General features: G+C 40.9%; 1 protein-coding gene across 1 annotated transcript in view; it reads right to left on the bottom strand.

The window, feature by feature from the left end:
* The window catches only part of UTRN (utrophin), a 731,009-nt gene that overhangs the window by 469,267 nt on the left and 245,975 nt on the right, over positions 1–15,767 (bottom strand). Inside the window, 4 exon segments of the mRNA XM_042782042.1 lie at positions 503–708; positions 3,404–3,574; positions 5,722–5,877; positions 6,531–6,644. Coding sequence (XP_042637976.1) covers positions 503–708; positions 3,404–3,574; positions 5,722–5,877; positions 6,531–6,644 — 647 coding nt within the window.

Raw genomic sequence — 15,767 nt, 5'->3', positions numbered from 1 at the left:
AGAAGGCTGGTAGTTCAAACCTCCCTACCCCACCCCCAGCCACTCCTCAGAAGGAAGACTGGACAATCTACTCCAGTAGAGATACTGCCTCAGAAACCTAAGGAGGGGACACTATGAGTAGGAACAGCCTTGATGGCAGGAAGTGTTTTTTTTTTTTTTTTTTAAGGCATTTGACTGCTAGCCACAAGACTGGCTGGTTCACCACCAGCTGCTCTGCAGAAGGAAGATGGAGCAATCTGCTTCCATGAAGACTTACCACTGCAGAAACCCAATGGGGGTCACTATAAGGAGGAATTGACTTCATGGCAGTGAGTTTAGTTTGGTATTTTGTTTCCTTTTTCACAGCCTATTATCTAAAAATCCCATTTCTTTTATGATCTAGGCCTTTTCTAAAAATGGAGTTTTTCCACGATAACAGAAACAGTTTAGTTTTGTCTCTGCTCCTTGCTTGCTTGTAATTTGCAAGGCTGGACAGGACATTACAGAGTTTATGTCTCAAAACAAGCATCACTCAAAACAATGCCATACCTCCAGCGTGTGGCACTTTCCTCGAATTCTGTTACAAAGAAGTTGGTAATTCTCCAGCACAACGCTCAGCTCAGATGTCAATTCCTGGCCACCAGAGGGCACTTTTGCAGCTAATAACTTGATGTTGTCCTTGAGAATCTTCACTCTCACCTCCTTCTGCAACACATCCTCTTTCGCCCTCTGTTCCAAGAAAGGATGAACTTGAAAAATGTCTCCCACTCAGTACACAATCTTTTCTCAAATAACTAAATAAAAATTAAAGTTTTTAAGTAAATCTAGATGCCTAATTTGAACACGGTTTAGGCAATCACTAAAGACCTCTGAGAGGAGCTCTGGTGGTGCTGTGCCTAAGGCACTTGACTACTACTAACCTGAAGGCTGGCAGTTCAAACCCACCAGCCACTCCTCGGGCGGAAGACTGGGCAAACATCCGTAGAGATACCGCCTCAGAAACCCAAGGCGGGGTCCCTATGGTCAGTACCAACTCGATGGCAGTGAATTTGTTTTTTTTGTTTGTTTGTTTGCTTTAAGGACTTCTGGTGGCGTAGTGGGTAAGGCATTCAGCTGTTAAACAGGTCAATGGTTCAAACCTACCAACTGCTCCATGGAAGGATGAGGCAATCTACTTCCATAAAGATTTACAGACTTGGAAACACAATGGGTATTGCTATGAGAAGCAATCAACTTGATGGCAGTGGGTTTGGGATTTTTTGTTTCACAGGCAATCACTACAATGAGTGTTTTTAAAGTGAGAACGTTAACTATAAAATGTCACTCATTGTATCAGCCAATGTACACAGTCTCACACAAATATTTTCATTTAATAATATCAGTGTTAACACTTAAGTTATCCTATTATGCTTACTGGCATTAAATATTTTCAAATTCTGGGTCTGAGTAAGATTTGAAGCCAATTAATTTTAACTGACCATTGGAGGTCTGAGTATATTAGGCCCATAAATGAATTTTCACAAAAATTGAGGTGACATCAAGGTAGAGAAAATGTTAAAATTTTTCTCAAATAATTTAAGCATAGTTTTTTTCTCCTGGGACATAGATACATCTATTCTTCTGATAATTAACATTTCAAAGGTGATAATGACACAGGAAAGGTCTGATCCAGAAATAGCTTCTTCCCTGACTTACCCGTCACGCTTAAGATAAATTATTTAATATTAAGAAAAATCAAGCTAAAAAGGCCTTTTCACTCTCCCTTTTAGCTTTCTTTACTGCTTGCTGGTTTTCACCTTCCCTGGGTTGGGGCAAAGTAATTAAATGTATGTTGTTGTTGTTGTTTGCCATCGAATCGGCCACGACTCATAGCGACCCCTCCTTGGGTTTCCGAGGCAGTATCACTACGGGAGTAGGATTGCCCAACCTTCCTTCCAAGGAGTGGCTGGTGGGTTTGAGCCACCAGCCTTCTGGTGAGCAGTCAAGTGCCTTAGGCACTATGCTACCAGAGCTCCCAATTAAATGTATAGTAGTTTTAAAAAGTTCTAATGGCTGTTTGGAGGGAGCTCTGGTGGCATAGTGCCTAAGGCATTTGACTGCTAAACAGAAGGCTGGTGGTTCAAACTCACCAGCCACTCCTCAGAAGGAAGACTGGGCAATCTACTTCCGTAGCGATACCCCCTCAGAAACCCAAAGAGGGGTCACTATGAGTTGGATCTGACTAGACAGTAGTGAGTCTGGTTTTTAGTTTGAAGAATAAAAATAAAAAGATAAAATGTTGCCCAATTGAGGACTTTAATCTTTAGTCTTTTACACTCTCACACGTAATGACTTAAAAAAAATCACAAAACTCAAATGCCAATAGTTTAAAGGAAGAGAATAAATGAAACAAGCTGATACTTAACATGGCAAGTTATGTTAAAATACCTTATATACTCCACATTTAACTCACTGCTGTCGAGGCGGATCAGCAATGCCTCCTTTGGTTTCCGAGGCAGTGTCACTACGGAAGTAGATTGCCCCATCTTCCTTCTAAGGAGTGGCTGGTGGGTCTGAACCGCCATCCTTCTGGTTAGCAGTCAAATGTCTTAGGGACTATGCACCAGAGCTTCCTATTTTAAATGGCGGTTTTCAAAAAATGTTCCACTAAAAAAGATGTTTCAGTTAAAAATCTACAACTTCCATAAAGGTCCCTGGTCACATTTACCAGGAGCTGTAGTGATGTAGTGGTTAAAGCATTCAGCTGCTAAGCAAGTGGTCAGCGGTTTAAACCCACCAGCTGCCTCACAAAGAGAAAGTACCAATGATTTTGAAGTGACTCTTTTATTTTATATAAAAAACAAGTGTCCAAGACCACTGACATAGGACACGTAAGTTTACAGGAAATAAACCCTGCAGATCCAACTGCTATCAAATCCCTTGTCCATTTCCCACTGCTCGTCAGTTGCCAGCAAGTCTGCTCCAACGCACAGTGGTGACCTTATACAGGACAGAACAAAATGTTGCCCCATCACTTACCATTTCCATGATCACTGGTATGTTTCTAACTGACTTGAGAAGTCCCTCATTTCTCATACACACACACACACACACACACACAAAATCTTCCTCACGTCTAGTACCAAAGATTTTAAAGTGACATCCCAAGGTTCTAACGTTGTCTCAGGGGCTCTCATGGATTCGATGCATGAGCTTCCTTGGACAATTAAAATCATAACACCTCCTCTTCTTTTCTTTTCTTTTTTTTTTTAATTTGAAATTCTACTATGAAAGATCGTATGTACATACTGTGCTTTCTCGCTAGATAGGTAGGTAGGTGGGTAGGCGTATGGTGGGTGGGTGGATGGGTGGTTACATGGATAAAGTTATTTTGAAGAGGAAAGGGGAGGCATAAAATCTATGAGGCTGCCTGTGCCAGCCTCACCTTCATTTCTTCCACAGCACTCTCAAGCTCTTCTGGTGACTTGTATTCAAAATCCCTCTCCAGGTATTCTTCCTCAGCTTGGGCCATCCATTCCTGCATCTCTGCCAAGTCTTTCTTTAGGTTCACCGCTTTCTCCTGGCTTTCAGACAATCTGTTTTTTTGAATAACAATCTAGAAGGAAAAAAATCCCAAATAAAGACATTTTAACACATGAAGAGTCAAGTTCAAGTTTTTAATATTTAAAGACAAAATGTAACTTTTCATGTTTTAAAATTTGCGGTAAAATCCTTTACACATTTTGTGCTGATGCAGTGGGATATAAATGATAATGAAGAAAATAATTATAACTGGGACCCTATTACCACATTTTGGATATTAATCTGAAAATATCTATTATAATTTTTTAAATTAATAATCTGTGGCAGAGGAATCCCACACATAGGAATCTAACCTACTGCAATAAAAGCATATATGTCAGAGACATTCATTATAGCATTGCTTAGTATTGGGAAAAAAACAGAGGCAACCAAGATATCAATTTTCTCATTTTTGATAGGATTACTTATTAAAATACCAATTTTAAAAATGAGGAAAAGGAGACTTCTGCTATTAAAGAAGTTGATAAAACACTGTACGTTTTTTGCTTTGGTGATCAATTTTATTTGTACATTCACACAGACGTCAAAACACGGTCATCAGAGAATAGGTATTTCCAGAGGTCCTCAGCGGGACACCAGAACCACACACAGACTTGTTTTCAGGGAGGAGATTCCGTTCCACAGTAATAGACGTTTTACATACTCAGCCTCTTGCTCAAACTGAACCTTGCCAGGGTTTGCTTGGCTGAGAAGCAGACAGAAATCAAATGCCAGTACAGGAATAGGATGGTTCTCCCAAGAGTAGGGAAGAATACTTACCGGCTTTCCTGTTCCCTTCTTCCAAACAGGATCCCAGTCATAAAAATAACCAGGGACAAACAGGTGCTTTAATCTCACTGCCCCCACATGGCACTCCACGGCCTGCTGTCAGCAGTATCCACCCAGCCTGGCTCCCCAAGCCCCAGCTGAGAATTTTTTTTTTTAAACCTGGAGAGCTCTTTTTTAAAAAACTATTTTTTTAATTTTTTAACATTAACACATTTCTGAATCCACTTTTAAACAAGTCTAGTACTGGTTCCTGTTAGTGATATAATTTTCATGGGTCCAAAGAGAAATTGAAAAAAAAAAACCAGTGACTTTGAAAAGCTCAAAATTGTAATTAATTATTCTACAATTATATCCTTTTGGGGGGAGAAGGTATTAAAATATATTTTCTTTCATAATATTATCACACCTTCTGTGTGACATTACACTTGAAATAAAATCCAAATTCCAAGTCCAGATATAATCCATCCATCCCTGCCTACCTCCTAAACTCATAATTTAGCATAATTCTCTACCCCACTAACTCCTCTCTCAACTCTATTCGAGCTGCAGGGCTTTTAAACGTGCCATGCTCCCTGCTTGAATGATCTTACCCGGAACCACAGGGGCTCATCTCTTCCTTTCTGCAGTTCTCTGTTCAAATATCCCAGTCTTAGGAAGCCCTTCCCTGACCACCTTATTTGAAATAGTTCACCTTGCCCTAACACCTCATTAGCACTACTTGATATTACCTTATGATATTATTCCTTATCCATCTGCCTCACTTAAATGTAATCTTTCTAAGATGAGGAATTCTTTTTTTGGTCCAATGCTGTATTTCCAATGCCTATAATGATGACTGATCAATAGGTATGCATATTAACGAACACAGTTGATTAATAAATATTTTCAGCATAATTTATTAATGGCATTGACTTTTTGTTGTTGTGTGCCACAGAATGTGCCAAGGAGAAGTGTCCCATAGGGTTTCCAAGGCAGTCATCTTTGTGGAAGCAGACTGCCACATCTTTCTGCCGTGGAGTGGCTGGTAGATTCAAACCATGACCTTTCAGTTAGCAGGTAAGCTCTGAAGCACTATGCCACCAGGGCTCGTGAATGGCTGAGATTACGATGTAGCAAATTCAAATGTCCTGGTGGTAAGGAGGTGTCATAAATGTATGAATCAAGCTAGATTCAAGAAGAAGGCTAAGTCCTGGGCCAAATTAGACAGTAATTGCCCTCCCTTAATTTAAAATAATACGCATCCTTTCCATGCCCCCAACTTGCCACTCATTTGTAGCTCTTCCTGTCCACTGTTTTCCAAACTGGATTGCTTGGAAAATTAATTCAGTTGGTTAACACAAACCACTGTATACATCTCTGGAAAATCATAGACAATAAAATTGAAAAACTCACCTCCTTGCTGAATTTCTCCAGTTGGGTTTGGCAGTCACCGAGTTTTGTTTGTACCCAGGTTTTGATTCCAGCAACTGGACAGCTTTGAAGGTTAGCTTCTATTTCTTTCATGTCCTTCAGAGATGATTCAACTACTTCTATTTCATTAACAAATACCTGGACATATAAAATAAGCCCATGCTGAGTTGATGTTCTATGTAACTGGACATAATAATTATAGTTTGCTGCTGATATCCCTGAAAAAACTTTAAGAACAGACTGCTTGGGAGGCAGGACTTCTAACTACTTCTTAAATATTGCATCATAATAAATTCATTCCCTTTGGTGGTTCAGATAGCCATCTGCCGAATTAGACTGAAAATACCTGACTCTCAGCAGGGCACAGAGCTTTCAGTTAATCTAGAGAAGCCGAAGGAGCTCACCTAATACAAGCTGTATACAGTATTACTAGCAGATGTCATTTCTTAAATGTGTTTTCACCATGTGGCATAATAACAGCCATATGTATAAGTGGTGGCTATTACACTAACACTGTAGTATAAAATGGCAGCTCTTAATGAACTAAAATTGTTCTATCAAAATTCCATAACCACAGCCAAAAAGAAAAATATGGATCCCAAAAAGAAAAATATGAATCATCAGTCTTCTTTTATTAGCCACAAAGTCAAAAACAGTATACCATAAAAGATATTTTATGTAGGCTTATGGTCATGGCATATGCTTCCAATTTTAACAGTAACAGTAAATAACAAAGGAAAAGTAGGAAACGTGATAGATTACAGCTAGACCCCCAGGTCAGCAGAACTCACAGAGCATTGGTCAAGCTGCCTCTGCAGCCCTTCAGCGTCTCCTTGGGAAGCCTGCTCTTTCATTAAGAAGTCTTTCACCCCATCCATCCACTTCTCAATGACTTCTGAATCAGTCTAAATCGAACACAATAACAAAGGGGGACATTACTCAGTGACACTCAGCCTACTCTATCTCCAGATGCACTGCTACTTGGGGAAAAAAATATTCCCTTTCAGCCTCTGGTAGCATCATTTTCATTTGTTTCTTTTAAAAAACCTTCCAGCTTCCAAAGTAATTATTTTCTCCATTCTTGAGTAAACTCCTGAGATGAACAACTTAGTGATCATTCGACAAATTTCAAAACACTCTGCAGTGAACCAAGTGATGATGCTTTAATGTAAGCGATACCTATGATCAAATGTTCAAATGAGAGACTAAAAGGCTTTATTGGCTATGATCAACTGAAAACTCTTCTGTTCACATAAAATCTAAAACGAATTTTCTAACAAAGTTAATGACTCAAAGCAGGAATGAATAAATAGCATCGTGGAGAAGATGAAATAAATTGTTCCTAGTTCTGGGAGCTGGATACCTTGTTATCAGAGAACCAAGGACAGCCCACTGTCCAGCTCCATTCTTTCATCCAGCATTTACTGGTCACCCACAGTAATCCAGTTACTGTGTATGGTGAAAAAAAGAAACATTCCTTAGGGAGAAAGAGACTTCACAGAGGAGGGAATATTGGAACTGAGCCTTAAAGAATGCAAATTAAGTAGGTCCAACATGACTTCAGATACCATAGTAAAGTCATGGGCATTTCCTGTCAAGGCCTCCAATTCCATCACTGGTCAGTCTGTCTTGTTATTTCCCTTGTATTGGAGTGAATTTATTTCCCTGTACCTTCTTCCATTTTTTGTGCATCATTCATCTCTAAGAGTGAAGAGAAATTTACTACCCTGTTCAAAAAAGCCTTGTCGTTTTTTGTTTTGTTTTCAGTAAGTATGTGGGACTGGGACTAGAGTATCATACAGTAAGTATATGTGTAACTTTATAAGGAACTGTTGAACTGTTTCCCATTGTGGGAAGCCCTTCAGTTTTGAAAGCAGCCACATGTCATCTCTTACTCTTCCATTGGTTAAACATAACCAATTGTTTCCAAGCTATCTCATAGGATAACCATGTACACGCTCACCACTCGGATGAACATGTGCTGGAAACTACATCAATTTTGTTAATGCCCTTAAAATATACCACTCGGAACCAAGAAATATTCTCTATAGAATGGTGGAATGAAAACCAAAGATTGAAACTAACTGGCATCTTACTTATGATATTACATTCATATATTGTCCTATTATGCATTAGGCAAATCTGCTGCATAAGACCTCTTTAAAATCTTAAAAAGCAAAGATGTCATTTTGATGACTAAAGTAAACCTAACCCAAGTCAGTGTCTTCAATCACCTCACATGCATGCTGAAGCTGAACAATGAGAAAGGAACCAAAAGAAGAACAGACACATGAACCAGGGTGTTGGCAAAGAATACTGAAGGTATCATGGACTGCGAGAGAACAAACAAATCCATAATGGAATGAAGACAGCTGGAATGCTCCTTGGAAGCAAGGATTCCAAGTCTTCATCCTGCTTACTCTGGGCATCAAGAGAGATCGATTCTTGGAGAAGGACATAGTGCTTGGTAAAATAGAACATCAATGAAAAAGACTATGACCCTCAATGAGGGCTGCAAACAGTGGACTCTGAACATACCTACTATTGTGAAGATGACACAGGACTGGGCAATGCTTCATTCTGTTATACACAGGGTCGCTGTGGGTCAGAACCAACTCGACAGCACCTAACAACAATAGTGCCATCCAGAATTGTGTTTCATTTTTCTCCTTGTAGGGTTGCTTCTTCTTTCTCTTCTTTTTTCAGTTGTAGCCATTCACAACAGTACCGTTAATTGAAACTCCACTACTCCCATTGTAACTGCCCCAAAATTATATTTTCTCTCTCTCATAGAGTCTAATTAACTTCTGTAATGCTTCTAGGACTTGAGATTTATAAATATTTAATTTTGCCTTGTTAATTACATTAGTTAAGAATATAACACAACAAGCTAATAAAATAAATTTAATTTTGGTCTCTCCACTTTCATATTAGGTATTCTTCCTAGCTTCCTCTTATCTGCCAATCTGACAAAGAAGTATCCTTTATCTATTGGGTTTTTTGGTTGGGTTTTGGGTTTTTCCAGGTGAATAATAAGGTCAATGACAGTGCCTAGCTTATAATTCCCCCAATGGAGACACCATGTCATTCATTAATCAACAAACTTTGCACTTTGGTTTCAAAATACAGGAATCTACATAATGAATACTAGTTTTCCATCCTCTTTTAAAGTTTACTGTAAGAGATTTTCTCCAATACTTTGCTTAAATCAAGACTTAGCAAGATGATAGTCTGGGACATTATCTGGACTAAAGAGCTGTACAGCAACCCCTCCTCTAATGTAAGATTCTGAGAATCTAATGATCTAATCATCTCATATTCCTCCTACTCGAGAATAAATTTAAGAAAAGCATTATTAATGGCTCATTAGTGGTTCCTATGTTGGCTCCTGGTGACCACCACATTCTTTCCTAATATGTATGTGATCAAGCTTGTATTCAAAGGTCTTTAGCATCTAGAAACTAATGTTCCTTCTTATTTATGACATTCATCCACCTCCACTGCTCTGGTAATTTCTTACAAAATGCATGAAGTGGCCCTGAGGTCATGGGTAGAAATCCCACCGGTAACTGAGATGCATATTTATGTCTGTGAGAATCAGAAATGCATCTTTTGGAGGATCTGGGTGGTTCTCCCATCAGATTCATCGTTCAAGCACTAATATAGTCTCAGTCATGACTCTTCTATACTTTCTTAATTTGTAGGCCATTCTCTGATGAAGACAGAAAACAAAAAGAGCAGTTAGCCCTTTCTGACTCCTCTATTAGTATTATGCCACTCAATCCAAGCCCTTCCTTATTCTCCCTATTCCAAACACAGCTTTGAAACCCTTTTAGTCACTCTGTGCACTTTATCTCAACCTTCCTTACTCACTGGTCTACAGCCTCTCTGTCACTATCTTCCTGTTGTTTTTTCTGTTGTTATTCGGTGCCGTCAAGTCGGTTCCGACTCTGCAACCCTACATATAGCAGGATGAATCACTGCCCAGTCATGCACCATCTTCACAATCCTTGCTGTATGTGAGCCCATTGTTGCAGTCACTGTACCAATCAGTCTTGTTGAGGGTCCTTCCCTTTTACGCTGACCCTGTACTTTACCAAGCATGACATCCTTCTCCAGAGAACGGGCCCTTCTAACCCCATGACCAGCATAGGTGAGATGAAATCTGTCCATTCTCACTTCCAAGGAGCAATCTTCATAGGCCCATTAAACTCATATGGATTTTGACTGGGTGTCTCTACTTCTGTGTTTGCTCCAGCATTCTAGTACCCTATCCTAGAAAGCGTCTCGGGAAGACATACCATTAGTTTAAGGCAAGTTGGGTGGGGTGCACAGAAAGACAGAAGTTCCTTGGAATGAAGAGAAAGTATGAATGTATCTATAGAGTTCATAAAATATGAAAGACTTTCATTGTTCATCTAACTTAAGGAGCCCTGGTGGTACAGTGGTTAAGCACTCGGCTGCTAACTCCAAGGTAGGCAGTTCAAACCCACCGGCTGCTCTGTGGGTGAAAGATGTAGCAGTTTGCTTACGTAAACATTTACAACCTTGGAAACCCTAAGGAGTAGTTCTACTCTGCCCCACAGGGTCACTATGAGTTAGAATCACTTCAACGGCAATGTGCTTGGATTTGGTTTCATCTAATTTGCTGTCACAGATTCTTATACTTTTCATATCTGCTCTGAACTTTTGGAAAATTCAGGTAGCATTACCACTATGTGACTGGGTAATCCCGTCAACCTAGGTTTGAATATTACAATCTGATAGTCTCCTGGGCCAAAGATTTTTCAGAACTGATGGAGAAGCATTCTCCTTCAGGACGAAAATGGGGAAGCAGTTTCATCACAATCAGCTCTGACTGAATAAAGAAAGCAGCCTGAGCTGCCCCATTTGCTGGGAAACCAGAACCAAGCCCATTGCCAATGAGTCCATGCCAACTCATGGTGACCCCACACAATGGAATGGAACTGCTGCTCAGGGTCTCCTGGTTGTGACCTTTCCAGAAGCAGATTGCCAAGGCTCTCTTCACAGCACCAGTGGGTGGGTTTCAACGCCAACCTTTAGGTTAGCAGTGTAGTGCAAGCCATCAGTGTCACCCAGGGACAGCCACTGGCAAAGGGGAGGAGTTTTATGACCTCAAGTCCCTTCCTCCTTTTTTCCCCATCTTCTATCCCTTCCCCTCTCTCTCAGACACACACAGATCCATGTGGGCAGACCCAATTTACACACACCTGTTCATTCTCTTCCTCCTCCACTTTAACATGAGAAAGACAGGCAAAAGCAACAGACAGAATCAAGCCATGTAAGCACTGATCATCCCAGTAGTAACAGAAGAAACAGACCAGCATCCAAGAAGCCACACCGTTTTCACCACGAGAAGGGCTGCACAAGCCTGGGCTCACTCAGTTCCAACAGAAGCAGCGAGCCCCATGAGAAGAGGTGTCTGCACCAGCCTCTGCACCTTACTAGCCATGTGGCATGAGAAACTAATTTTCCTTCATTGAGCCTACATTGCCCATCTGTAACACGGAGGTAATGCCACTTACTTTCCCTCATTCTTCTGAAAAACAGAGCTAATGCCTGGAAAAGGGCCTGGCACATAGCAGGCATGCAATAAATAGTAGCTGTTGTTATTAAGAGCTAAAATAAACAGTTGCTTGGTGGTGTAGTGCCTAAGGCATGTGACCACTAACCAGAAGGCTAGTGGTTCAAGTCCACCAGCCATTCCTCGGAAGGAAGGTTGGGCAATTTACTTCCATAGTGATACTGACTCAGAAACCCAAGGAGGGGTGCTATGAATCAAGACTGACTCTACGGCAGTGAGTTTGGTTTTTTGGTTTTGGTTTATTATAACCAAGATTAACCATCAAAAAAGAGCTACCACTTCCAAGTTTTGGTTTTTACTTCCCATAAGGAACTCCACAGGAACGAGCAGCTACAGTAAGTGTCTGCCTGCTTATGTATCAGTTGACATCAATGCTTGTTCTATATTGTAATGAAGAGAAACTACAGGCAAATAAATGTTTAAAAGAGCTACTGCTTTTGACGTTTCTAACTAGCCCTGGACAAACAGAGCTGAGAAGCCAATTAGTGAGCGAAGACCTAACTATAGAAACGACTGGGAGCGGTAGGTTCACACAGCATTCTCCATTGCTGCCCCTGTGGCCACACAGGTGTGAGGGGTTGTTTTTCTCAGGACTAAGATCAATACGAGCTACCACCTGGGTGCGGGAACATGTGGAAGGCAGGGACTCTGCCCCATCTCCATAACCCAACAGAACCATCTCTTTGCCTGGAAGGAAAAAACCATCTCGATCCTCTGGAACATATTTTCCTATGCTTTTTGAAAATACCAAAAGACTGCTCATCATTATGTCATTTTTACAACAAAGAGGACACAAAGAATGTGAAGGAACCCACATGAAAACAGTGTTTTTCTATCCATTTAAAAATCACTCAGCTGATACACTTGTGACTTTCTAATCCATAATAATGAGTTTTTAATTTTTCTCCAACTCCATTCATTTGGAGAATGAAAAAATATATGTGAATACAGATATATGAATATAAATATGTATAACTTTCAGGAGATTTCAGTTCTTACAAGGCAATGTAAAAAAATGAGTAAATTTCTAAAATAAATGGCTATCGTTTTTTCACATAAAAAAGTAACTAATAAACCCTAAGGACTAATCTAGGACAGCCATTTCTCAGTCCTATTTATAGTCATAAATTCTCAAATTAACATAAAATTACTAATCCAGTATTTTTGAAAATCAAAATACCAAATATTTTCTCTTGGAAGGGCCAGAATTCCACCCTGGCAATCCCTGCTTGAAAGCAATGATTCAGCAGCATCTTTGATGGGCATACCTGCTGCGGTGCCCCAGGAAAGGAATGTAAGGTCAGTAGAACAAGGCCTTCCTCCGCCTCAGCCCAGCCCCCAACCCAGCCCCCAGGCCAGAGACGGAGAAAATATGAGGCCTGGCCAGTGTAGATTCAAGACAATGAGATCCCAAGGTCCACAACTACTCTCTAGACTGTTTACAGCTAAATTCCTGGCATATTATCTTGCTCCTCCCCCATCTAACAGAATGTCCACAGCTTTCAAGCTGTCTGAGCAGCAATATCTATCCAAGACATAGACAAGAAGACCTGTGAACCCAGATTTGAAACAGTACTTACAGGTGGTGGGTTAGTTTTACAATATTCATTAACCTCAAAACACTAACTTAAAAAGAGCTCTTCATCGTAAAAAGCATTTTCTTAGTAAGGAAAATGACAATAGCATTGCTCCTACGTTTATTCATCTGAGATTAATTAAAATCCTAAACTATAAGGTTTACGACGTGCCAATGTTCCCTTTAATTAAGTATAATGTAAAGAGAGGGGAAATAAAACAACTATATAATCGTGTCAATCACGTTACCTAAAAATAATTCAACAAATGAAAAAAATTCAATCAACCATAATGCATATAGGGAGCTCTGGTGGCATAGTGCCTAAGGCATCTGATTGCTAACCAGAAGGCTGGTGGTTCAAACCCACCAGCCACTGCTCAAGAAAAAAGATTGGGTGCTCTCCTTCATAGAGATACTGCCTCAGAAACCCAAGGAGGGGTCGCTATGAGTCGGGATCGACTCTGACAGCAGTAAGTTTTATACTGCATATAACTCTTAGAAAGGATTTGCCCTAGCATTTTTACCCTAAAATGCTTTCCAAAGTAATTTTGATTCTGGGTTGTGAATCTGAATAGAGTGCCAACGCCTCCCCGTCCACACTCTCTGTTCTGTGTGTGCCTGTGACCGGCCAACAATTGACAAAAGAGGTGTGACTATATGGGTGTCCTGCTACTTACAACAGGCAAGCCCACAGATGTCATAGATCCAACCTCATTAGGAAAGTGAGAATGGGTAAACTGTCTGAAGGCGACAGCAAAGCAATCATGCTCCTGTCCCCTCACCTGCTGTGTGCAGACAAGGTTTCTGTCCTCAAAGAGCTTGTGCCTTGGCAGAGGAGACACGGGCAGGCCCAATTATCATAAAAACTGGCTTGGGATGGGGTTATGGTGATGGGGTAAGTAAACATAGCAGAATTACAGAGGCAAAAATTATCCCAGCTGTGGTGAGGGTGTGGGGTGAGCGAGACTGAGTATTGTTTGTGGTGGTGTTGGCGGTCACTGAGTCTGCCCTCCAACCTATGGCAGCCCTACGTACAATGGAATGAGACTGCTGGGGCCCGTCGCATTCTCATGTTTCAGAAGTATATTGCTAGGTTTTTCTTCCTAATGTGTCATAGGCTGGAAGCTCCACTGAAAAACCTGTTCAGCATCACAGCAACACAATCCTCCACTGACAGACAGGCAGTGGCTGTGTGTAAGGTGCACCGGCTGGGAACTGAATCAACTCTCCTGCACTACAGGTGAGAATTCAACAACTAAACCACCACTGCCCTCAGAACCCTTCTTACAGAGGAAACTTACTCCAAAAGGATGAGCACAGAAGAGGATCTACGTTCCTAACAAGTATGTGAAGTTTCTAGAGAAAAGTAATGGCCCCAGCTGACCCACCACACTGTCTCCCACCTGACTCAGATCGCAGGGAGGATGCAGGCACAGCTTCTAGGCAGAGAAGGGACCAGAGCTGAGGAGATGTTTGGGAAAGCACTTTGTATTGCTATGGTGAAGACACCAGATCCTTTTCAGACAGGTAACTCTGCATCAATGCAGAAGATGAATTAAAGAGAAAAGAGACTGGAAGTGGGGAGGGGAGTCAGATTTCAAGGGTGATGGAATTGTCAGGGCAAGAGATCGACAAAGGCATGAGTACAGCAAATGTGGCTGCAGGAGGAGGCTGAAGAGGCAGGAGTGGTGGCAAAGATAAGACAGTTTGGCTGTGTGCCTCGAGCATTTCATGACTGCTCGGTTATACCACTATAACCATACCACGGGAGAAGGTCCTGAGGGGGCACAAACGGTTTGCCCTCACTGCAGCCACAGTGGTGCTTGGAATGTACTCTGTGGTTCCACAGAAGAAAGGTCTGGCAATCAGCTTCCATAACAATTTCAGCCCAGAAAATTCTATGAGCAGTTCTACTCTGTAACACATGGGATTGCCATCAGTCAGAAGCAACTGGACAACAACTACCAACAACAATAACCACCACACTATAGGAGCTGTTGGACAAGGCAGAGGAAATAATACAAAACAGCTCCTGAATCCAAAGGGATTATTGCTGTGAATAATCAAAGTTATACAAGCAGTCTCTTAAACTTTAATATTTTATCCCCATGATTCATAGAAATCAAGTCTGTATAATCAATATTAAAAATCAATATTATGGGAAAAACTACACATGCTATGTATTTTTAAATGTTGTGCTGCCTGGAAGGAGTGAGAGAACTTTCTGTAAGATAGCGTTTACAAGCACCGATTAACATTTTAAATCTTAAGTACAAGAATAGAGGTCATTACTTTGGCACAGAATAAACAAAAAAGAATAGAGAGCTAGCATGCACAAGATACTGTGAATAAGAATACATAGGCTGAGCCTCTACCTGCATAAAGGAAACTAGCAGTGCGCACAAAGGAAAAGTAGGGGAATGAGGAAAACACAGCACTGCCCACGAATAACAGAAATGAAAGACGGCACACAAGTAACACGAGCATGTTAACGAGTATGGTAAGACAGAGGCGAGAATAAAGGAAGCAGGAGGCTATGAAAACACTTTCCAAGTTTAAATGTGTTGTGTCAAGAAAAGGCTTATTATTGGTATTAATGGTATTCACATTCTAAGCTCAATCACTGTGCACTTGCTGTATTTAATTGCCTCTGTCCAATTCCATTATCCTTTGTTCCTACTACTGTTGTCAGCTGTAGTGAGTCAGCTTCAATGCATGGCAACCCCATGCACCAGGGGATCAGACCATTGTGGTCCTCAGGGTGTTCATTCACTGATTTTTCAGAAATAGCTCGCTAGGCCCTTCTTCCTGGTCTCTCTTAGTCTGGAAGCATCACTGAAGCCTGGT

The sequence above is a fragment of the Orycteropus afer genome, unplaced genomic scaffold (assembly GCF_000298275.1).
Source record: "Orycteropus afer afer isolate SDZICR_OR568_19922 unplaced genomic scaffold, OryAfe1.0 scaffold00226, whole genome shotgun sequence".
NCBI lineage: Eukaryota > Metazoa > Chordata > Mammalia > Tubulidentata > Orycteropodidae > Orycteropus > Orycteropus afer.
This window is presented reverse-complemented; position numbering and strand designations above follow the sequence as displayed.